The sequence below is a fragment of the Stegodyphus dumicola genome, chromosome 8 (assembly GCF_044657685.1).
Source record: "Stegodyphus dumicola isolate Sdum_Otavi_A_Nest chromosome 8, ASM4465768v1".
NCBI lineage: Eukaryota > Metazoa > Arthropoda > Arachnida > Araneae > Eresidae > Stegodyphus > Stegodyphus dumicola.
Window position 1 is genome coordinate 47,993,761 of NC_140775.1, and position 25,455 is coordinate 48,019,215.

A 25,455-nucleotide genomic window follows, 5' to 3' on the forward strand; every position below is an offset into this window, starting at 1 on the left:
CTTTATTTTAAAAAACAGAAAAATGCTAGTCAGATACATATGGGCAAAAAGCTGTTTCTGATGACATACACTTTGAAGGTGGTTTCAGAAGTTTAAGTACGGAAACTTCAGCCTTAAAAATGGTGCTCATTCTGGAAGACCATCCTCTGTAAGCAAGGACCAATTAAACACTGAAAGTTAATCACTGAAAATCCACGTAATACATTTCAGGAACTATCAGACCGATTAAGTATTCGAAAAAGTACAGTAAATGATCTTTTGAAGAACAATGGGTATGTAATTCGCCTTGGTGTAAGGGTGTAAGGGTTATGTCATGTTTGAGTTTCATTGTGTGATTCTTTGCTTAAAAGAAACAAAGCTCCTTTTTTGAAAGAACCCATTACTGGAGATAACAAGTGGCTACTATACAATAATGTTACAACAAAAAGATTACAGAATAAGCTAAAAGAACCCCTTTTAGTAACATCTACAGAGGGTAAATCACCTCCAAAAGTAATGTTTGGTGTACGGTAGGATTACGAAGGAATTGTACACTATGAATTGTTGCCATCAAATCAGCTAATAAATTCAGAAAAATATTGTTTCCAAACAGCAGTTTTAAAAAAGGAACCTGAAGCAAAGCACCCAGAACTGACCAATCATCAAGATGCTGTCAAGGTTATTCAAATTAAGACTGCAAACAATTTAATATATATTGTTGCATGCATATGGGTTCATCATGGATTGAATGCACACAGGTATGATGATAACTTGATAAAATTTATCCTCACAAAAGAAACACTTTATGGTTCTAGAAATGTCCACAAAAGTACTTGTACATCTGTTCTATGACAAAGCACAATCAGTAGTTACCACTTTAAACTACTAACAACATTAAACAGAACACAATTAAAACAGTAAATCTTGTACACAGATCTAACTCTGAACTAAAAACTGAGAACTGATGCTCTCTAAAGTGTCATATAGTTCTCCTTGACAGTCACAAAATTCCAAGTACTTTACCTTTTTTTGAAATTATTGGAAGGTATGTATGGTTACAATTACATATAATGGCCAGATATAGTAACAGTTAAATGTAGGGATTGACTACAGTTATTCAATTATAGTACCAATTATACTTATATGGGGAGCGGAACCAAATGTCATCACATTTGGCAACTTTTGGTGATTTCTCTCTAAATTTTGCGCTAACCATGAGCAGCTTGGTGATACCTCACTAATTTAGCGAGATAGCTATTTACGTCAAAGTTAAATGGATTTGCCCCTGTAACCTTATTTTTCTAGCAAAGCTTCACTTTTTCAAGCATTTTATGTTGCATTATATAATCGATAAAACAATTTCACATATATCTGCACTAAAATTCTCTATGTACAAAACTCGTAACACTGCTCCCTTCCCAAGGACGGCACATGTTCGGTAGTACAATCTCTGGACAGGAAACTTTACAATTAAGGCAAATCAATGCAATATTAAAACAATAATTTCAATAAATAACAAATCAAATATTAAATCATTAAGTGCATGAATTTACAAATTTACATTCCAACAGAACCATGGTCTCAGTTCATTATTTACACTATGGGAACTACATATTATGGCGATAGTAAGGGGCTAGCCTGTTGTAATGAATGATTTTAGGTTTAGAATTTAATAACTTACAGATCCGAATTACCACATCGTTCTGCCTGTTTAGGATTGTGACTGACTGTCTCAGGGTGACTATCATTTAGAAGGAAGTTCATTCTGTTGAATTAGATTCCATACCACATCTTGTCACCTTCATTAAACCCAAGCCCTGTAGTTCTTGTGTTGTATCACGTCCTCTTGTTCTCCACTGGCAAGTGACTCGCTCTTGTGCAAAATTGTGCATCACTTCAGATCTTAAATGTACTCCTCAGGCAATGAAGGCACATGTGGAGGGCAAACAATTAACAGATCACAAGGCAGACGAAGGTAACGATCACAGAGTACGTAGGATGGGGAATAGCCAGTAGTCCCGTGGACAGTACTGAGATAGGCCAGTAAGAACAGAGGCAACTTCTGGTCCCAGTCCTGTTGGTTTCTGGAAACCATCAGTGAGAGGTTATTAAGGGTGGTTCAATTAAACCTCTCTCCCATGCCATCTGTCTGATTGTGGACGTAAAGCTGTCATTTGGATTTGGTCTATGCCGAGTAGTTTGCACAGCTCATTAATTAGAACTAATATAAAATTCCTTCCTTGAAAGCAATGCAACTGAAGAGGAACTCTGAACCTGGAAATCCAATGGTGTATCAATACCTCTACTAATGTAACAACCTCTTGATCAGGAATATGACCTGCATCAGGTCACTTGGTGAAGTAATCAATGACAACGAGCATGTATTTGTTGCCATTAGCATGTTGTGGCAGAGGTCCCAGGATGTCAAAGGTGATGTGTTCAAAAGGTGCTCTTATATTGTAATGTTGTACCTTCCTTCGACTGTGTTTCTTTGGTCCTCTCTGACATACACAAGCATCACAAGATTAGCACCACTTTTGCATGTCAGCCCTTGCATTACTCCAGTAGAAATGGTCTCAAACTTTATGAAATGTCTTCATTATTCCAAAGTGGCCTTCTGCTGAGCTGCAATGTAGTTTTTTAAGGATGTCCGGGATCCAGGTTTGGTTTGGTTTTATTTATGTGATTATGGCAAAGCATCGAGGGATATCTGTCTAAGGGGATGAATGCCTTTGTGGAGGACTTCCTAAGGTAAATTGGTTCGTATACACATTACACATGAGAAAAATCAAGAAAGCACCCATGCAGCCAGCCTGTTCACAGGATTTGAGCCTCGTACTGAACTAACAGTGTTCAGAAAATTTATTCCTCAGCTGCTGGTGGGCCCAAGGATTGGAGATCTTGGAAGTATCAGGCTGCATCAAAATGCCTTTCTGTCATCCGATTTGAAATTGAGGTATAAGAAGCCATTCTGAATGTAGAGTTAGTCCCAGAGAACCAAATATTATTTCATTTTAGGACTATTTGAAGATTCCATTAAATCATTATGAAAGTTAGGAAACACCAGATGAAAGATGTAATATCTTGTGTTTCCTAACTTTCTCGTCACTTCATTTGCCTGGGTCAGATAATGTTGAAGTTGTAATTTGAGGTGTGACTGGATTAACCAGCGCATACTTTGCTTCGACCTGGGCACAACATCAGCAGTTTTCTGGACAAGGCATCAGTGCTTCTGTGTGACGATTATTTCCTAAGATAGATAGCTATGTCATATTCCTGAACTGTCTATGTGCATCTGGCTCTTTGGCCTTTGGGATTCTTGAAATTTAATATCCATGTCAACGATGCAAGATCTGTATCAAGCAAGACAATACTGCCATAGAAATAATGTTGGAGTTGTAGTACGATTTTAACTATGTAGCACAATAACTCATTCTTGATGGTACAGTAATTCCTCTCCAGTTTAGACAGACACTTGCTGCAATATGCTACAAGCCCTTACCATTTATTTCTTGGGCTAAAATAGGACCAACACTCTCATTGCTCGTACTCGTGGTAGATAAATAGTTTGTTGAGCTCAGGATACATCAGAATTGGAGCAGATGTTAAAGCTTCCACCAGTTTGCTAAATGCATCCTCACACTCTTTTGTCTCGAAGAACGTTTGGTTACGTTCTATCTGTTTGTGAAAAGGTCTTGCAATGGAAGAAAAGTCCTTCAAAAATCTCCTATAGTAGGCACAAAGCTCTAGGAAACTTCTCAGCTGATGGACATTTCTGGGCATCTTCAATATTTAACTGTTAACACTTTTGCTGAATCCATATACACACCTTCAGCAGAAATGGCATGTCCGAGGCAAGTCACTTCCTGTCAGGATTTGTATTTGTCAGGACTCAATTTTAGATTGGCTTCCTTCAATTTCTGAAGCACATTTCTAATATTTTCTAAGTGCTCTTCAAAACTCTTGCCGGTGATATTTATGTTATCCAAGTACATCAGACAGGCTTCTTGGGAAAGACCTCTCGACACAGTCTCCATGAAGTGCTCAAATGTTGCTAGCACATTATATAATTCGAATAGCATTCTAAACTACCAAAGTATTTGTTTGTTTTAGTAAATAACATAAAACAAACTGAATAAATGACAACAGAAATTTACAAATTTAGAAACAAATAGGATCATGATCTTAGTATGCTATTTACATATATACACTGTAGGGAGTATGTAATAAGGCCATAGTAAAGGGCTAGTCTGTTGTAATGAACAACTTTAGGCTTAAAATTCGATGACTTAGTGATCCAAATTACAACTTCGTGCAGCCTGTTTAGGACTACACGAGAACTATTCCAAGGTGACTGTAGTTTAAGAGAGAATACTTTCCACTGTATTAGATACCATAACCACACCTTGTCGCCTTCGTTGAATCAATGTCTCATAGCTCTCATGTCAGATTGGGTCTCCATCTTCTCCATTGCCAAGTTGACTCGCTCTCCTACAAAATTTTGCATCACTTTAAACCATGCCTGGAGATCTTGGATGTACAATGTGCCCCCCCCAAAAAAAGCAGTTCTATATGTCTTGTTCTATTGGGCCGATTGACAAAATTCAACTTGCGTTTTCAAGTCTCAAATGCACTAAATAAATATATATTAGTCGAATAATAATATGTATTTATTATTCGACTAATATATATAATATAATCGTGAATAATATTTACCTCAAAAAATATATATTAGATTTATATATAGCATTATTCTAACATAGGTATTTTGACACAAAATCGGACTTTTCTGAAATGACATGCTATTTCTTTTCTATATTTTGATTCTACGACTCAAATTATGCCAAACTATCAAATTTTGTAAAGATCACACAATTAGTTTTTAAAAAACTAGCTCCTCATTGTTATTCGAATTTGATATATATTTATTAATATCTCTTTTTTTCCTTAAACTTACTTGATTAATTCTTCCAGAATTCGAAATTTAGGCTTAATCCAAATATAATTCGCACATTTTTAAGATTTATTTTTATTATTGGTATTTTTAAATATTTTTATTAATTTTTGAAAAAATTTTGTATTATAACCTATAACATTTTTAATATCCTCTTAAAGTATATGTATTTCTAGGCACACCAGCAAAAAATTAAAAGTTTTTATTAAAAATTTTCTAAGATATACAAGAATTTACATATTGGCCCATTTTTAAATTTAGCATGTTCGTTATAAGCAATAATAGCACCAAATGTGGTTTACGCACTTTGATAAAATTATTTAAAATCAGGAACGATGACTTTTTAGCCAGTTTTGCTTTATATGAGAATGAGAAGGTCTTTTCTTTCGTTCAACATGCACTGCACATGCGCATGCAAGTCTCTCGATTCTCGAGGTTACTGGGAATCAAAGTTGCTGGAAACTTGCTTTGCCTTTTTAAAAGACAAACAGTGATCAGCTGCAAAAACTGGCTCTACATCAGCTGCGCAAATTATGCTCAAGCGATACATAATTTGCCAAGAAAGTGATTGCTTCCAATGTTAGCACAAAAATCGCTTTTTTGAGGATCACAGTATGAAATTCCCTGACTTTTCCAGAATTTGACTATAATATTTAAATTCTGACTTTTCTGGTCAATTTTCGAATTCACTGACTTTTCCCTGTTTTCCAGGTAGCATGGCAATCCTGATATAATCCAAACGGCATCACCTTGAACTGTCTTTATTCGATGATAAATGCCCTCTTTTTTCAGCCATCAGAGTATCTCTACCTGTCAATATCCATTTTTTACATCAAGAGTCAAAAACCACTTGCTTCCAGAAAGTGAGTCCAAAATGTCATCAATTCTAAGAACAGGGTAGCTAGCTTTCTTCATGATGTCATTCAACTGGTGGATAGTCAACATAAAATCTACTTGAACCACCCTTCTTTCTGATCAGGATGATAGGAGAGGCACCAGGACTTCCTGAAAGCTCGATAACGTAGCTTTCTTGCATATTCTTTAGACGTTTTCCTACTTCTTTCTGTTTAGCAAGTGACAGACATCTCAGATGTTGCTTGATTGGTGGATGACCTCCCGTATCAATTCCATGCTTAGCCATACTGGTTCAACCTATTTCAGAAGATGTGTAAGAGAAAACACCTTGAAATTCTTGAATAATACTTTTGGCAGAACTCCTCCCTTCTTAGATGTGAATTCTGCAATAACTTCGATGTTAAGCTGCCCGAAGACACAAACTCTGGAGAACAACTGGTTTGCTTAATACAGGTCATTGGAGTACATGCAGCAAGCACTTCACTTTTCTTAATGATTTTCACCTTATCACTTACCTAAGCAACTGTCAACGAGATGACGGTTCTTGATAGACGGATGAGTGCCGAGGCTACCAGTACTGTTCAAGTAGTTAAAATTCTTACATTACTCCATTATGCAAACCAGAAATTTCTGTTTTGAGCTAGGGATCCAGGTAGTAAAAATTCACACATATGATAAAACCCTTAACAAGCTAAGGACTAAGAACATGAACTCTGTTTTCCTGGTTTTTTTGCTAGAGTTCAGTTGATGTTACATGGAACCCTTACACTGAAAAGAAAGCACTTGCCAATTGAAATTAAAACATTAAAATTCAAAATCCCAGGTGAAAGTCAGACTTACCAGAATCAAAAATTTACATATTTGGTGTGCATACCTTGGTTAGATTAAAAAAAAAAAAAAAAAAAAAAAAAAATGCTATCAATCAATATACCAAATGATCCGTGTCATGTTAACAGAAGAAAAAGAGTGTAGAAAACTGAAGTCCTTTGCCCATGTTCATTTGCAGTATATAACATGCACATGGAAAGAATAGAACTGGCAGACCAGAGATGTAAATATTATAACAGTTGCCAGAAAATCGTCCAGACGTGGATGTATGTGTTTTGGTTCCTTATGGACATCACCATCAACAATGACTATATAATTCAGTTTGCTACAAATTATCCCCATCAAAGAAGATCAAAAACTTTATACTATTTCAAGGCTGGAATTTATACAAGATTTAGCAAACGTGAACTTGGAAATACAATGCCAATTTAGCGAGATAACCATTTACATTAATGTTAAAAAGACTTGCCCTGTAACCTTATTTTTTCTGGCAAAGCTTCACTTTTTAAAGCATTTCATGTGATATAATGCAAAAGATATTACTACTTCACATATAATTTCATTAACATTATTTACATATATATAAAATTCATAACAATATTATGATTTTAGATGAATAATTTGTGAAGCATAACATACCAAATTCAGGCAATTCTTTTTCAGGCAGTAAGAAGAAATTAACTTTGTGAGATGAATCCTTCTGAGAACGAGTATATGTACCACAATTCACAGATCCTATGGGAATTTTTGAAATGCTATTTTATAATTGCATACATTTGTTTCACCAAACATGTTTAATTATACTGTTAAAATGTAATGCTACCATTTAAAGTCATAAGGTAAAAAGTGTCATTCTGAAAATTTTTTGTAGAATACAGATATTTTACTCTTATTATTTTTTAACCTTTCTAATACGTAAAAATATTTAGAATAATTCAAAACATGTACGCGGTAGGATTCAAAAGTTCCTGGACCGAATCTATAACATAAAAATATTATGAATTATATTGCAGAAACACATCCTCCTGCAAAATAAGACCCTTGTGCAATAACACACTTTTGCAAGTGCCTGCAAAGTTCACTGAAGCATGTCTGAAATCCACTTTTGGCCATGTCCTTTAAATTCAGCCTGTTATGCACATTTAATTTCATCTGAAGATTGAGATCAACGACCCTGCAAGCATCTTGCCAGTTCAGAAAATAGGAAGAAATTGCAGGGTGCGAGATCAGGTGAGTAAGGAGGATGAGGCAAAACAGTTGTTTTAATTTTCACAAGAAAGTCAGTGACGAGTAGGGATCGATGAGCAGAAGCATTGTCATGCAACAGCACCCATGACTGCTCAGCCCACATTTGTTGTCTCTTCTTCCGGATTGACTCACACAAACGACGCAGGATTTCAACATAGAGTTCTTTGTTCACAGTGTGTCGTTCAGGATAAATTCCAGATGAACAATGCCCTGGATATCAAAGAATATTTCTAGCATGACCTTTCCTTTAGAGCGATCTTGGCGGAATTTCTGCTTCCGTGGAGATTGTGGTGACTTCCACGTTGCTGATGCTCTCTTGGTTTGCAGGCTGTACAAAAAACACTGTTTCTCGGCTCCAGTAGCAATTTTGCCAAGTAGGAAAGGATCTTTGTCAACAGCTGGGATTAAGTTTCCCGCCATTTCTATTTGAATTCCCTTTTGGTCTACGTTTAACATGCGGGGAATAATGTGTTGACACACCCTATGCATGTTAAGTTCCTTAGTCAGCATTCACTGACATGTGGCCTCTGATATTCCAACTGATTCTGCTATTTGGTAAATTGTTCGCTGCTTGTTTGCATGTCCTGCTGCAGACACCCTTTTGCTTTTCGACCACAAGATTTGGGACAAACCACTTTTAGAAAAGGGAGAGAATGTAGTAACGCAAAAACGTTCTCGCAGTCGCACTACTGCAAAAAATTTTGAGTGTAGACTCAGTCCTGGAACTTTTGAATCCTACAGCTTATGTTTATTTGAGTAAAAATAATTTCTTTGAGAAATTCATTAAAAAATAAGAGCTTGTAAGACGACATTGTAATGATCGATTAATTATATCTTAGTTACTCAATTATTAACCTATATTTATAATACAAGGCTCATTCATGTAAGTTAAGGAATCTGAATTTTCAGAACAGAGCAGCTGTAGCAACAGTTAGCAGTCTCAATCACTACTTATACTGCATGGTTTTGTACATGCCTGTCTTACAAGTTAAATATAATACAATAATTGTAGGTTTTCACAGGTGAAAGCATTATGCGTAATCATGTTTCTAGCAGTATAAGATTTGAAACCAGCTGATATTCATAGATTCCATAGATGATCCTGGGGGGGGAACATTATCGAAATTACAGGTATACACGAGATCACAGATCATGATAGCATAGTGTAGCTCACAAGGTGCGCCTCGAATAAAATATATATGTTTGAACTATGATAAATTAAGTCTTTTCACAAAGTTACCAGACCTTTTCTTTTCCATTTGAAACCTGTTTTACTACTTTTAAAATGATGTAAATATGGACTTGTGGCTTTTGGAAAATTTAGTTGCTGCTCTCACTGACATGAAGGTTGGCCACCCCTCGCATAGATGCACAAGCGATAAATATTCACATGTTTGCTACTTGCCAATATATTTAACAAAATGAATATTTTTATTACAGCTTGTTTCAAAATTTATTTTTGATCATTAAAACTACATGAAAAGTATATACTTTAACAATGAAAATGGAGAAATCCATGCTTTACTCAAGATGGCTAATGCAAAAATGATGATACTCTATAAAATAGATTAGTAAAGGTGATATTCTGTTTCACAAAGTATCATGAAACTATCAAATCATTAATGAAGACCAATCCAAAGGTGAGCACTGAGAAATTTTTAAGTCAGCTTTAGATAGAAGGGATGGCAAAAATAGCTCTGTAATAGATAAAATACAGAAGTAAGCCAATGGCTTAACAAAACTATAACTCAAGGTAAAAAAAAAAAAAAAAAAAAGGAAACTTGTGTACTAATATGAAAGAGACTTCTTCTAATCTAGAAGACAAAGTCTAATTCTTTAGAGACCATTTATGTATTTACAAAGACTGCTGATTGAGCTCAAATTGCCAAATCCTGTAGAAACACTAATAGCTGAAGTCTAATGTCTGGCTTTACCAGAAATTAAAGAAGTTTAAAAGAGAAAACTGAATAAACAAACAAACAAAAACAACAACAACCCCCCCAAAAAAACTAATGTTCTGATTAACAATGATAGATTAAATGAATAATTCAGTTTGCCAATATTTTTTTCCAATATGCTTTATTTTTAAATACTTGGTGACTTATTTCTAATAATTTCTAATAAAACATACCTGAAAATTTCAGTTTTGACTTCTGTAGGGATAGATATAGAGTGTCTTGCATTTTTGCTATAGAATCAGGATAAAAGTCTTCTCTTTGGCATTGATTCTGCACAAAAACTAAAATGAGAACAATCGACGAATTTGCGTATGTCATCATTATATTAAAAATATATTAAAAAATAAGCATCTACTTATATATAACTGTTAACCCATCACATGCGCCTAATAAGTAAAAAGCATCTTATTCAATTTTACACATTTTTTAAAATTTAAAACTAAAATCTTGAAAGAAGTTCATACCAACTTTTAGGAGTCTATACAATGTTTTTGGCAGTTAAAAAATCATTCAATGATTAATTAAAAAATTCTTAATGCACTTGGATATTAGATCAACATACGAGGGTTGGAACTTTAATAGTGGCAACACAGCTGAAAAAACGCTACGCAACAAAACCAAAGAATATCGCGTATACCACACGTGAACTACATACCTACCTTACCTCTCAGCAAAAAGAGTCGTCATGCCTATGTCATGCGTATGCGGAGTGACGCAAAGAACGGATCCTTGTATTAGCTCGTCGTCTAAAGTAAGTGTTGTCAGGATGTTTTCAAAACAAGAACAACGATGTTGGATAAAAATTGAATGTACCAGAGGTCGTACAGCACGACAGTGTCATCAAGGCCTTCAAGAGGATTGCGGGGAATCTGCATTGCCTTACAGAACTGTAGCAAGATGGGTGAAAGCATTCAATGAAAGACGCCAAAACGTGGTAGACATGCTGCAGCCAGGTTGTCCGAGTGTCAGCGATGCAGACATGCAAGCTGTTGCCGCACTAATGGACAGTGATCGCCGCCAAACGATTCGTCAGCTGGCCGGACAAACAGGATTAGCGCATATGACTGTGCTGCACATTCTGAAGGAACGCCTGTCCATGAGAAAAATTGCTTCATGATGGGTTCCACATTAATTGACGGATATGCAGAAATGGCTACGATACGATGCTGCCCGAACCCACCTGGAGCGCTATGAGCGTGAAGGAGATGCTTTTTTACGCCGTATCATTACGCTGGATGAGACTTGGGCCCGATCGTACCAGCCAGAACTGAAACGCCAATCAAACGAATGGCGTCATCACGGGTCACCACGACGTTCGAAATTTCGTCAGAACCCCAGCAATGTGAAAGTTATGGTGATTCTCGTGTAGGACTGTGATGGTGTCATCCTAACGCATACCATTCCCCCACAGCAGACTGTCACTGCGCAGTATTACTGCTCATTTTTGGAGCACAATCTCCAACCAGCTTTGAGAAAAAAAAACGGCGACACTTTCTACAGAACGCTCCTCTCATTTTGCATGACAATGCTCGGCAAGCTGTGACTGATTTGTTCAAGCGATGGGGCTGGGAAGTGCTTTACCATCCACCATACTCCCCAGATCTAAGCCCTTGTGACTATGAAGGAACCACTTCATGGCATTCGCTTCCAAACTGTTCCTAAGATTCTTGCGGCAGTAGACAGGTCCATTCAAACTATCAACAAAACAGGCGCTGCTACAGGTATTCTGCGACTTCCACATCGTTGGAAACGGGTTGTACACAATGCTGGCGACTATATTGAAGGACTGTAAAACATGGTGACATGAATCACTTTTGCATTCCTTGTAAATAAATAGTTGCCACTATTAAAGTTCCATCCCTTGTATAATTCCTTAAAAATTGATTTAAAATAAACTAACATGATTGTTACGTCAATCAGTTAGCTATATTTTCTAGTATTTTAAGCCATAGGAAGTTTTGAAAAAAAAAAAAAAGAAAAAGAAAAAATATATACATAACTAATAATATTTAAACAAGTATTAGAATTCTTGTTAAGAGATCATCCAATGCTTTCCTTCCATTAACAGTGCAGAGTTAGCATTACAGATGTTGATTTATTTAATTAGCTTTAATCTGTTATTACCTTTTGTACTTTATAATGATTAAACAATTTGACTAATATAAAGGGACCAAAAGACAAAGCTTGGGCTTAAACCAATATATAAATATACAGTACCAAATTTTAGCTTTTGAGAGATTACTTTCTCAAAAAGGTTTTTTTAGTTTCGCCAATGAAGCCAAAATGGCAAACCTGTACGCCCCTACTGTTTCGCATCTCATAGTTTAGACTGTTGTCTAATGAAAGTGCTCGAAGTTGTTAATTACTTCTTGTGTGTTCTAATTAGGTTCTTTCAACTACGTATTATAAATTCACTCACATCTTTATTCATTGGATTATCTGTTTAAAGGTAAACATTTTGATTTAAAATTTTTAACTGAAGTAATTTGTTTTTTTACTTTTGTTTTCAATTCTTCTAATAAAATAGAATTCTCTTTATTTATTATTCTAATTAAAATTTACTTGTTTTATCCTTGCTTTGGGGAAGGGCCAGAATTTTCGGATGAACTACTATAATTAAAATGTATTGAAATGGTTCATCGGCTAATTCTGGACGCAGAAAAGAAAGGATTTTTGTAGATGACAGATTTCAATGTCCCCTCCCCCCGATGAAGTAGCACTGAAGTTGATTGAATTCCTTTTCTGTGTTTGTTCATTTATCTTTAAATTTCATTCTTTTTTTAACTGGGATTTTTGCTTGAGTTTTGGTTTGAATTTTTTTTTAATTCTTTGTTGCATCTATAAGTTTATTTGAAATTTATTAATTATGAACTTCAATTTTTGGTCTTTATAAAATATTAGTTCTAAATGTCTTACTTTTCGTCTTTAATGATAATTTTTCTGCAGCTTAATGCACAAAAATACTAGGCACGTTTATATTTTGTAATTATACATATATATATATATATATATATATATATATATATATATAAGCAGCAATATATATAAAAATATTTAACTTTTTCCTGTTTTAATATACACTCATGTCCATAAATTAAGGATAATGCAAAATCAGGCAAAGGAAGAGTTAGAAGCAAAACAAATTTGACCTATTTGTAAAGCTTATTTATTAAACAAAAGGTAAAGAGCAAAAAAAAGATGCTATATGTTTGATATTACTAAAACAATTAGCAATTTTTTCTCCCTAGAGCAAATTACAAAAAAAAAAAAAAAAAACTATTTACAAAAAACCAATATTACATGGTTGGTATGATTGTTAATACATTGCATGTCCCCCAGACGATGCAATACAGTCCATACAATGCCTAGGCATGCTGAGTATCAAATTATCGATCTGATCTTGGGGGATATTATACCACTCAAAAAGCAATGCTCTCCAAAGTTCCGGTACACATGTAGGAGGAGGTTGACAGGCTGCAACTCGTCGGCCAAGCATGTCCTACACATGCTCTACTGGATTCAAGTCCGATGAGAATGCTGGCCAGTCCATACCGGTGATATCCTTCGATTGAAGGCATTTGCTTACGATGTTTGCACGGTGAGGACGAGCGTTGTCATCCATAAACACAAATTGTGCACCCATGGCGCCCCGAAACAAACATACATGTTGTTCCAGAATGACGTCCCGATAGATTTGGCTTGTCACGGTTCCAATTTGAACATGCAGGTCAGGTCTGGAACCCAGAATAATCCCACCCCAAACGAGCACTCCTGCACCACCGTAACGGTGTCGTTCAATGATGTTTTCTTGGTGCTAACGGGTACCTGGAGCTCTCCATATGAAAGTCCGGCGAGAATCAGACTGCAAACCTGGACTCATCGGAAAACATCCCACAAGCCCACTGTTGTGGTGTCCACAATGTATGCTCTCTACTCCAGGCTAACCGCAGGCGACAGTGAGTTGCAGTAAGTGGAACGCATCTGACAGGTCTACGAGCATATAGACCAATCTGCCCTAAGCGTCTGTACATGGTCTGCCTTGAAATTGTCGTACCAGTGGCTGAAGAGAGCTGACGAGACAGGTCTGAGGCTGTGCTCCGCCTGTTTCTTTTGGCAGTAACTGACAAATACCGGTCCTCATTCGGCGTTGTACCTCTGGGGCGACCTGTGCTGTAACGTCTACTCACATTACCATCATCTTGGAATCGTTGCGAAAGCCTGGAGATGACACTCTGGGCAATTCCAAGTTCGTCTGATACTTCCAGTTGGGTACGCCCACATTCCAGATCGCCGATAATTCTACCATGTAAAAAATCATCCAAATGTGTCCTTTGTGTCATAACTATTCGGTTATTGCACTGAAATGCTTATAAAGTGCCTGCGAACAATTTTACTTCTTTGCCTGTATTCCTTGTATATCACTCTCTTACACTCTCGTCACTGTGATGTACCATCGGTGTCGTCTGGTTACTCCCTGAAATTTGCATATGATTCTTGAAGATGTGTGTAGTGATTTTACAGGTGATATATTTATTTTAGGGTTCGATTTCCGCGTGACTCCGAATTATCCTTAATTTATGGACATGAGTGTAGTTTAAAATAGTGTTTACTTAGTTATTAAAGTAACTCATGCTTCTTTCTATGAATATATACACTGGTCATCAAAATTAAATGATAATGACAGAAATAAAACATAACTGATAATACTTAATGAAAAATTATTAACATAAATTTGTACAAAAGCATTAGTTAACATAAATTATAATGCTTGATTATTTGCAAAATATTGAAATTGACCCTCTGGCTGCTCATTCCATGGACAACTCAAAGGTAGCAAAATGTGCTCATGCCACGATTTTTGTGGGCATGTGCTTTTATTCCTTTATTGAGGAGCTCATCCTGCCTTTTCACCATTTAACAACTGAAATAAATTATATGCAGTACTAGATGTTTAATTTAGGTTTTGACCAACAGATGCTATTAGTGATCCACTAAATTGTAGCATTTGAAAATACTTGGTATTTACAGCTCTATGTTTGCTGCTTTTTACTAATCAGAAATGGCTGCTAGAAAACGTTCAGTGATTGCCGAAAGAAAGATGCTGTAGAGACATTAGGATAATTGCAAAAGCCGGAGAGATGAAAAATGAGCAAACGCCTTTGCCGGCAATTGAACCATGGATCTCTGGAATACCGGCCCAGCATGCAGAACCACTACACCACGAAGGCAGGAGAAATATCTTATATACTCCCCCTTTTAAAGGGCAACTGGGGTTTTTAGGAGATCCAATCACAAATCCTGCATGTGGAGAATCATTATCCCACAGCCTTTTAATTCGGGGGCCACTGTAGAGATATTAGGTATATTTTTGGAAGTAGGAGAATTGAAAAATTAGCAAATGCCTTTGCCAGAAATCGAACCACGGACCTCTGGAATACCGTCCCAGCATGCAGAACCACTACACCACAAAGGCATGCTAGGAAGGCAGGAGAAATACCTTATAATGCAAATGGGGGGAAAAAAGATGTAAATGGATAAAAAACTTGCAAAGAAACGCGAATCTGATGTTGACTCTGATGATGACTGTGAAGTTTGACTTTGCCTTCAACCCTGTTTAGAACTCTTTCATACCAAACTACATTTCTAGGGTATTTTTTATCAGTGCATTATATTTTCTTAAGTTTTATACATTTTACTTTTTTATATTACAGGGTTCATACACATTTCTGCACACGGAAATTAATACTTTTAAGGACTTTTAAGGACCATTAGTAAAAAAATTAAGGGCCTACGAGCAAACGGGAACTGAATAAATTCAATTGAAGATATTATCTATGCCTGAATTTCACTTTTGTAATACCATCCTAAAAATAAAATAGATCCCTAAGTAGTACGCATTATTACTAAACATAAATTAATTAACATAATTGTTAATAAGTTTGAGAATAAAATAAACTATGCAATTTATCACGTAGCATTAAATATTTTACACTTATGATAGTTAATCATATTTGAACGTTTATATCCATTTCCTTCTCTTTTAAGCATCTTTTGTAACAATTAGAGATTTGTCTCAATATGCAAACCAATGCTCTCACTAGTTTCTGCGTGCTTCATCTCCTAACTTGTCAACCTCTCCATAATGTACCTATGAGGGTTTAATTGATCTGGTAAAAGTTAAATAGTCCAAAACCCCCGACAGACGTGAAGCATATTATCGCTATGTCTGAAATTAACTACAATATCAGACAAAGATTTAAATAAGCCTCTTATTTAAAAAGAACTTAGAACATAAAGGCATGTTCTGATGCTAACAAAATCAATTACAGCTCACGGTGACGTAATTAAACAAGAACAATCAGATTCAAACTAATAATGTGGACTAGTGGTCAAAGATTATACAATTTAATTGTAATTTAATCTGGCTCAATAACTCTATCATATGAGGAAATAGAAATGGAAAATTATAGTAAAGGTTGAAATCATAAACAATTGGGTAATAACTGCACATATCTTTAAAGAATAATTTCCTTTATGTACTCAGTTTCTTTCTTCAACACGTTTCCTTTTCATTTTAGAATTTTTGGATTTAATTAAGGATTTCCATTATTCTAAAAAACACTAAATGCATTTAGAATGTACAGAAAAAGCGGCTAATTTTATTCCTTTAGTAATATGAACATTAAGAAGCAATATGAAATATATATATAGTAAAGGACGGTTACAGAGCTGATGTAGCAGAATTTCTAGAGTTTAGTGACACACCGAACAATAAAATCTAGAAATGGCAAAACGTTTAGAATTTAGAGCAAGCATTGGAAGCAGAATTTAGGATCCCCAGAGATTACATCAGGTGGGAAAATGCCTAGTGCCAGCTATATGATGCATTAAGAAATATTAGATGAATCTTTTAAATTGTAAGTTTTCAATTTCTTTATTAATAAAAAAATCCCCTTCTATAATGCCTGCCCATGTGATAAGATCACAAGCATTTTTGATATTTTCCATGCTTCTGTCTGGTGAAAAGTAGAGAAGGTAAACTTGTTAAGATTCTAGTATCAGAAGTAATACATTCAAATATTATGTTTTCATTTTCTTCCAGATGTTCTCCCAAAATTAAGAAATTCATTGCAAACTTCTGTAAAATACATCCACTACGTGCTGATTGAATGGAGACATTTTTCATTTTGTCACATATTTCTCGAATCTTCTAGAATCGTGGGTCTATAAATCTTGCCTTCACATCCTTCTGAACTTTCTAAGCTGCAATGTCTAAAATCCTAAAGAAAAATGATCCCTACCATTTCTGTCACAGAAAAAGCCAGAAATATTTTGGACAAAAAGTAGGAGGGAAAAAGTATAAAATTAATTTTATAGAGAAAACTGATGCACATTCTGAGAATTTTGAATATTCTGAGACAATTACATGGGAAAAACTCTTACTATGAAAACATTAAAAACAAGACATTTTTAATTAATTACATAGCTAATTTTGCTTTTGCTAAGAGCTGTTTTGTAAATTGAGCTTTATAGCATTATACCTTGTTTATTTTTCAGATTGAAAATATTGTATAAGTTGCCAAAATGAAACTTTATAATATGACAGTGAAAAATAAAAATATTTTATTTTAATGTTATTTTTTAAATATAATTTCAGGCTCTAGTGTAGAATTGGGTGCCCCTTCGATTAGTGACAATTTTTTGTAAAATTTTGGCGATGAAATTTTATTTCTGGTTACTATGATAGTGTAACTTTGCTTTAGCCTCCTGATTATTTTAAAATAAAAATAGATTGATGTGTACATGGACAAATTTAAACAGTGCGCAATACCTAGTTTGTGCGATTCCGGGATGTTTTTTTTAAGTGAAAACAGATTGATGTGTACATGGACACAGAGTTTATACAATTCTTTGACTTTTTATTTTGGTTTAGTGTAGCGGCCATTTTGAAATTATGTCTTCCTGGTGCCGATCTTGGCGTCAAAAAAGAATCGCCGAAAAACAAGGGGCATGCAATAGTAAACTTTTACCTAATTTCAATATATTACCATTATTTTAATAAAATTTATCAATGTTACGATGTTTAAAAAAAAATTGTCGAAAAATTCTCAGATTTTGGAATTAAAAAGTTTCTATAGAAGCTAATATTATTCACATCCCTAAAAGCAAAAAGTTGTTTAAGAGCTCTTTACTAGAAAAAATGAATTTCAAAATGCTTATGTTTCACTTCTTGCTTAGAAACTCGAGTATCCCATCATTTATATTTCTAAGAAATAAATTATAACTCATGAACCCATTCAAAAAATTACCATATACACGGCAGTGAATCACCAAAAATATTCCTCAAAATACTAATTCACACTCAAAATGACAGTCGTAAAAACAGACAGAAATTTCAGATGATTATAATTAAGGACCCTCTGTTGATTTTGGCCAAATTTAAGGACTTTTAAAGACCAAAAATCAATTCAAAAAAATCTAAGGAGTTTTAAGGATTCTTAAGGACCGTACAAACCCTGTATTATGCAATAATTAGAAATTAACTATAATTTAATTGAAATTTATTTAAAAAAATCTTGTGCATGTGATAACATCTGAAATTAGTTTTTCTAACAGTTTGGTTTCTCATGATAAAAATCTATATATAAAAATCTTTTCTAGAAAGAAAAAATGCATACTGCAATTCTCCAATATATAGATATTTAAAATATGAAAAAAATTGCACAATTTTTGAAGCAATTTCGATCCATAAATTAAGCAGTTAGAGGGTTAAAACCAAATTTATAGAAACTGGAAGATTATGGAAAAAATTAAGTCACCTCTTGTGGAAAAGCATTTTTCTTTAATATGGTGACCTCGGACAGATATGCATACCTCATATCTTGATTTCATAGACTTTACTATAGCCTTAATCAAGTGTTGTCCAATTGCATGCCACTCTTCTAAAAGTGCACTTTTCAGTTTCTGGAGAGTCCAAGGAGGAATTTGGAGTACTGAAATTCGGTGCCTTAAGGCATCCCATACATGCTCAATCGAGTTCAAATCAGGTGAGTAAGGTGGCTAATCCATTCAAGTGATATCTTCTGTTTGCAAGTATTCTTACACTACATATGCACGATGGGACCAAGCATTGTCATCCATTAGAAAACCTCTGCGCCAACAGCACTCCTAAACAGTCTAACTTGGGGTTCCAGTACCTCATATATATATTTCTGAGTGGTTACAGAACCTCCTTGAAAGATATCCTGCTCAGTGTGGCCATTTGTCATGATGCCTCCCCAAACTATTAAGCTATGGTCAGATTTTTCACGGATAAAGGAAGGCAAGTTGCATGTTTCTTCCTCTCTCCAGATCAAAACGCCTTTATAATTCCTGTTCACACTGTATCTAGACTTGTCTATAAGCAATACTCAGGTCCTGCCATCTTTGCTCCACTGAATATGATTATGGCACCAGTTAAAACAGACCCCTCTGGAAGCTGGAGTGAGAGGGACATAAACCATTGGTTTTTCTCACATACAGTCCAACCTTGTTAAGCCTTTGTGCAGCAGTAGAACAGCTAATTTGCATTCCTCTGGCAGCCTGAATGTCTGAAACCATATCTCTTGTAGTCACTTCATGCTTTCTACAAGCCAACAGCAACAGAAAATTGTCTTCTGATACAGTTGCTGCTCTTGGTTGTCCTTGACCAGGCAGTCTATCAGTTGATCTAATGCTTAAAAAGCTACTCCAAACTTTTGATATGACACTTTGAAGGATATTCAAACCTTGGGAGACCTCCATTTGTGTTTTACTTCCCTTGTTCCTACTAATTATTCGTCAAATTTGAGTTTCACTTAAATGATGCCTTTGAGCCATAACTACTGAATACTAATTACTCTCAGCTGCTTTATATCTATATTTCAGTATACACAAAATATGATATACATTGGCTAAATAATGAATATACAATCCAGAGGAAAAAGTCACATAAAGATGCTATCTTTCACTGAAATTTTAAATGACATATTTGACAAATTGTCTATAACCAAGAAAATTTTTGTATCACCTACTCAGCCAACTGATTTTAAATGCTGCTGAACCTTGGGTACCTTGGGCACATGAAGCGAATGTGGTCTTACAGCAGAAATTTTATGGGTGGATGATTTTTCACAACTGGCCATCAGTCATATGATCTTACACTGTGTGATTTTAATCTATAGGGATTTGTTCAGTCCAAGGTTTATAGCAAATACATACCAACATTTCTGAACTTAAAGGGGAAAAAAATTAGGTGTTAAGAATGCACAAGTGTCATATGAGATGCGAAGGACATTTTCCGGATATTATTTTCCATACTTAACCCTTTGCGGCTCAGTGTTCCACTACATGGAACACCCAAATTGAATCGTTTCTGAAACCTTTAAATTCAACCATAAATAGATAAAAATGCCTTTATAATATACTTTGAACTTTTCTTTTTAAACAGTAGATAGCAGCATATCACAAGGAGACACAGAGTATTCATTTATTATGTGTTATTAAAATCCACTTTTTTCAAGTAATTTTCTCTGTTTTTTAATGATATAAAAAAATTTATTTGGAAAAAAAATTGGGCATAATTTTGCTGGCTGTACTCCAAATTATTTGTTCTATATTTTTTTAAGCTTTCATACAGAAACCATATGCAGAATCATTGAATAAAACTGGGTGTTCCATTACTGGGAACACTGTGCCTTTAGCGATCTCATGCTGTTACGAATCAGAACATCTGTGCTTAGGAAAGAACATCTGTTGTTTAAGTTTTCTGTTTCCGTTGTTTTTTTTTTGGGGGGATGAATTCAAACAAAGCAGTATTGAGGGGTGAGGTGTGTTTTGTGTTATGAAAGCCCTAATATTGGCATTTCGAATTTTTTGGGAGTAGTTTTTAGGGGGGAATTTTATTAGTAGCTTGACTCATCTTTACTTAGACCTGCGCAAATTTTTTGCTGTCGCTTTTTATTCTCATTCCCATTTATTTTCAATAATTGTGCAGATATTTTTCATGTATGTATATATTATAGGCTTACTTTTCCTTTATTGTTAATATTAATCGTAGTTAATTTTTTTATTATTAATTTTCTATAAATGGGGCGGAGAGGTCTAACTCTTTCCGAAGCGCTAAAAGTGTTTCATGAATTACCCTCGGATTGCAGCTCAAAGATTTCCGTTTAAATTTGCTGTGTTCCCTCTGTACCATGAAAGCATCAGAGATAACTTTGAAGAGGCGACTTCCTTCAATACCTGAAGATACTCCCAGGCATAGAGTAAAGGTTTTCGGAGAAAACGCTACAGTAGTGTTGAACACATACCGGTGAAGGGTACGCATAGACGATATGCACATTGTAGCATGAAGCAGAAGCTGCACAAAACAAGTTTTATGCGCAAAACCTGCAAAGTTGGTTTGTGCTTCCATCAAAAAGGTGTGACTTGCTTTTAACAATTTCACGAAACTAAGAAATAGGAAAATTTGTAAATATTTTTGTATATAGGACTTGTGTATATAGATATTTATCTCATTTATCCGTATATATTCAAAAATATTGTGTATATCCAGGAAACCATGTATAAAGCCATAATACAGAGTTTTTTCATTCTTATACAAACACTTCTACTCATTTTCGTGCTTCAGTGCAATGCTCGCTTAGTCGCACTTTTAAAAGCTCTGGCGGCGCAGTGTTTCACCTCATGAAACACCCACAGAATAAACGGTAAGTGCAATTTTTACAAAATTTTACCTGTATACTCCTTAGGGACTAAATAGACTGCATACAACTTTTTTTGTTGAAATTCTGATGTTAACGTATAGTGCACCGCAAAGGGTTAATCAGTGTTCACTCTTTAAAAATGCGTGTAACTTTGCCAATTTAAGCATAAATAAAGGTTCAGTTTGTAAATTTAAATATTGCATTATGTTTGGGGTATCTTATACACTAGAAAAAACAAAGATTAATTGAATAGCTCACGGTAAGAATGACTGAAATCCATTTTTATTGAAAATAAATTCTTAAATTTGGCAAAAAGCCAATACTAAATACTGAAGCAAAATTTTGGAAATTGTAACAAATGCAAAACAAAATTTTGGAAATTGTAATAAGTGCTTTGAACCTTTCTAAAGTTAGAAACACTACACTTATAACTTTATACGAATAACTTCATGGCATAACAATTATAAACGGTTTACACAAAACTTCTCTAAAATTAATAATTGCTATAAATGGCACTTTTTTAAATAAAAGAAATTTGTGTTAATAGCATTTAGCCTATAAAATATATATACATACATTAAAAAAAAAAAAGATTAAGGATGTTGTAATATTTATAGACATTAGTTTTAAAAAGACTTACATAAATTTCTGAATTTATTTCCAATTTTTTTTATATTTTATTACTTTTATAAGCTGTCGAATAATCTCATCATTTTCAGCCATAAAAGCAATAAAGATTTTTTTAACACATAAACACAGCAATACCTCACACACTCCATGATTGATTAATTTGGATTTACTATTATCTTGTTTGAAAATTTTTAAACAAATTAAATTTTAATTGTAAAATATAAAAATAAATGCTACAAAAAATAGTATATACAATTATTTTTGATGCATATAAATATCCTCTCCCTCCCATTTATACAGTTCAGTCTCTTTTTGTATAGTGCATTTTTATGTGGCTCTAATATTATGCAATAAGATATATATTTCAATTTTTTCACTTTGTTAAAGAACAGACATCTGTCACTTTGTACAGATCATACATGTCTTGTACCATCTCAGCTATATGTAACTGCATCTGAAATGTTTTGTGAATAATAAAACAAGTGTTCAATTAGCCATGACTGCTGCTATGTTTTTATGCACCAAGCTCTATAATCATGCATCTATGTTATCAGCCGATGAAAATACTTTTTTCATTATATGTGTGTACCTATGTTCAGGCCATTAATTCTTGAGTTCTGATGGCTATTGTTAGAGGATACAGAGTTATTCATAACATAAATTGAAGAGAAACTCAGAGTTAATGAGTTACATTTGATCAATGTACATGGATGAATCAAATTGAAAACTAATAAACTAGATAAAACAGATATTAAAATAGATGAGCTACAAGATTTTTAAGAACAGATGCATTTCTCATATACTGTGTTGAAATGCCTGCATAAGAATTAAAAATTGAACACCATAAAAAATATTTGGAATGGCGTAAATCATTTCAAAGAATATTATAGAACTGATTCCTATACTGAATGTAGCCTTTCAATTTATCATATTGTTACGAATTTGGTATTTAAAAAGCTAATGTTAGTTCAATTATAAATTAAATGGTTTTATTTCCAACGCAGTGCAGCGCATGATGAATATTAACAGAAAGCTAAGCCGGAAAATTGAAAATACAAGAGCGCGTGCATTAAACATTTAATAAATATCTCTTTTTGGTTTCGAGAAAGTACTAGAAAATTCTCGCGCGCAATTTTAAAATCTTATAAAAGGAGGAAAACCTCTCAGTTCGCATTTAGTTACTTAGTTTGTTGTTGTTTAGAAAATTGCTCTTGTTAATTGTAGCGAATTCACGGATTAGCTTTCTTTGAATTAAGTTCTCTTGAATGCATGAGTAGTTAGAAGATAACTACTGTGATATATTGTAATAGTGCACGAATATTTGAGGAAATTTAAGTATTCTTTTTGTTGTGATAATAATACATTTGTTCATTTTTCATCGGACTGGTGCATTCAATTCAAACGAACCCGTACGCATGCAACAATTTTTGGTGTTAGAAGTGGGATTTGAATGCCAATAACAAGAGCGATGGAAGACCAGTTAAGGCAGTTGATATCAGCCTTTGCCTCATTTAAGGAAGAAATGAAAGCGGGACAAGAAGAAATGAAAGAAGAGATGAAATCCAGCTAGGAAAAGATGGAAGCTGGCCAAGCATCACTTAAAGACATGAAAGAAGCTGTTAAAGCAGAAATGAAATTGGGCCAAGAATTTATTAAATACAAGATGAAAGCTGTTAAGGAAGAGATTACGTGCATAATAGAAAACAAATTTGATTTTATACAAGGCAGAATAGACGCCGTTGAAAATAAAGTTGGAGAAATTCAAGAGAGAGTTTCTGCAGGGGAGCAACAAATCGAAAGAAGAGTTTCAGCCGTCCAACATCGAATTGAACAACAAATTGACGAAAAAGTATATGTCGTCCAAGAACATATCGAACAACAAATTGATGACAGGGTTTCTGCAGTTGCCAGAGAAGTTGATAATTTAAAGAAATTCGTAGCGATGGCAGGGAGCAATTCGGATGGTTTAAAATTTCTACCGATGCCTGCTCGTCCATCTCTGAAGCTATCCACATATGATGGGAAGACATCCTGGCAAGTGTATATGACCCAATTTTCTATAGTTGCGGATGCGAATGGATGAGATTCCCAAGCTAAGGCCTGTCATCTCGCTGCTTCCCTGAGAGCAGACGCAGCGGATATCCTGCAGCCGCTTCCCGAAAACCAGAGATTAAGACTTTGAAGCTTTATCTGGCACATTGGAGCTGTGCTTTGGGGAGAAATGTTTGAAAGACTACAGCAGGCTTCAACTAAAATCCCGTCAGCAGAAGCCCACTGAAACATTTCAGCAGCTCGCCACGGATGTTGAAAGGCTGTCACATCACGCCCCTTGGGAGTGCCCGACAGAAACAAGAGAAATCCTGTCGCTGCAATATTTCATCGATGGCATCCAGGACCCTGAAATACAGAAAGCACTGCGAATGGTGGATGTTAAAGATTTGAAAAGTGCTTTAGTGTACGCCATGAAATTTGAGGCAGCCCAGCAAGCCACCCATTGAGACCGCCACCCAGTCAGAGCTGCTCAAGTCCAGGAGCCAGGGGATCAAGTCACTGCTCATCTAGACGATTTAACTAGACAATTGAATGCCTTGAGACAGAACATTGGTGACAAGAAACCGAACATAAAATGCTGGAACTGCTGTGCCGAAGGGCACATACGACGAAACTGCAGAACACCCCAAGGCACGGATGTTAAGACCGCTCCTAGCAAGCAGCAGGGAAAGTAATTAGTGGCCATCTCGTGGGGCGGAGGTTGCCAGAGAATGAAAAACCTTGTTTTAAAGCGCTCAAGATTTCTATTGTGAGTGGCAACAGTAATGGACTGTCCATCAATGGGCATATTGATGGAGTTCCTTGCAATATGATCATTGACACAGGAGCTAATGTTACCATCACTCGGAGAGATTTAGCTCAACAGTTTAAAGATAAACTTTTTTGGACGCCATCCTCTGTTACCCTTCAGACTGCATCTGGTGATAAGATCGACATAGCTGGGAAGTTAAACGTGAACATCACGTTTAGAAGTGCCGCCTACCATCACAGGGCTTAGGTGGCGGATATTACAGTTCCATGCATACTCAGATTGGACATTTTAAGGAAATACAATTTTTCCTTAGACTTCAAAAACAACAAACTGCTTTCAGCATCTGATGACATGACTATCCATCCTCAGAAGGGATCCTCACCTGGAAATGCCGACGCCTTGTCTGAAAGATCCAGCTCAGAAAGCTGCCGAAATCGTACTAGGGTCAGAGAGAAACATCAGACTACCGGTTAT

At 35.1% G+C, this 25,455-nt stretch overlaps 1 protein-coding gene across 2 annotated transcripts in view; it reads right to left on the reverse strand.

Annotated features, from left to right (window-relative positions):
* Positions 1-25,455, reverse strand: part of LOC118181884 (nonsense-mediated mRNA decay factor SMG9) — a 75,723-nt gene that overhangs the window by 15,807 nt on the left and 34,461 nt on the right. For both annotated transcript variants that reach the window (XM_085821819.1, XM_085821820.1), the window contains exons 10-11: positions 9,996-10,103; positions 7,256-7,351 (exon numbers count right to left, since the gene is read on the reverse strand). In XM_085821819.1, coding sequence (XP_085677945.1) covers positions 7,256-7,351; positions 9,996-10,103 — 204 coding nt within the window. The remainder of the gene's footprint in view (positions 1-7,255; positions 7,352-9,995; positions 10,104-25,455) is intronic.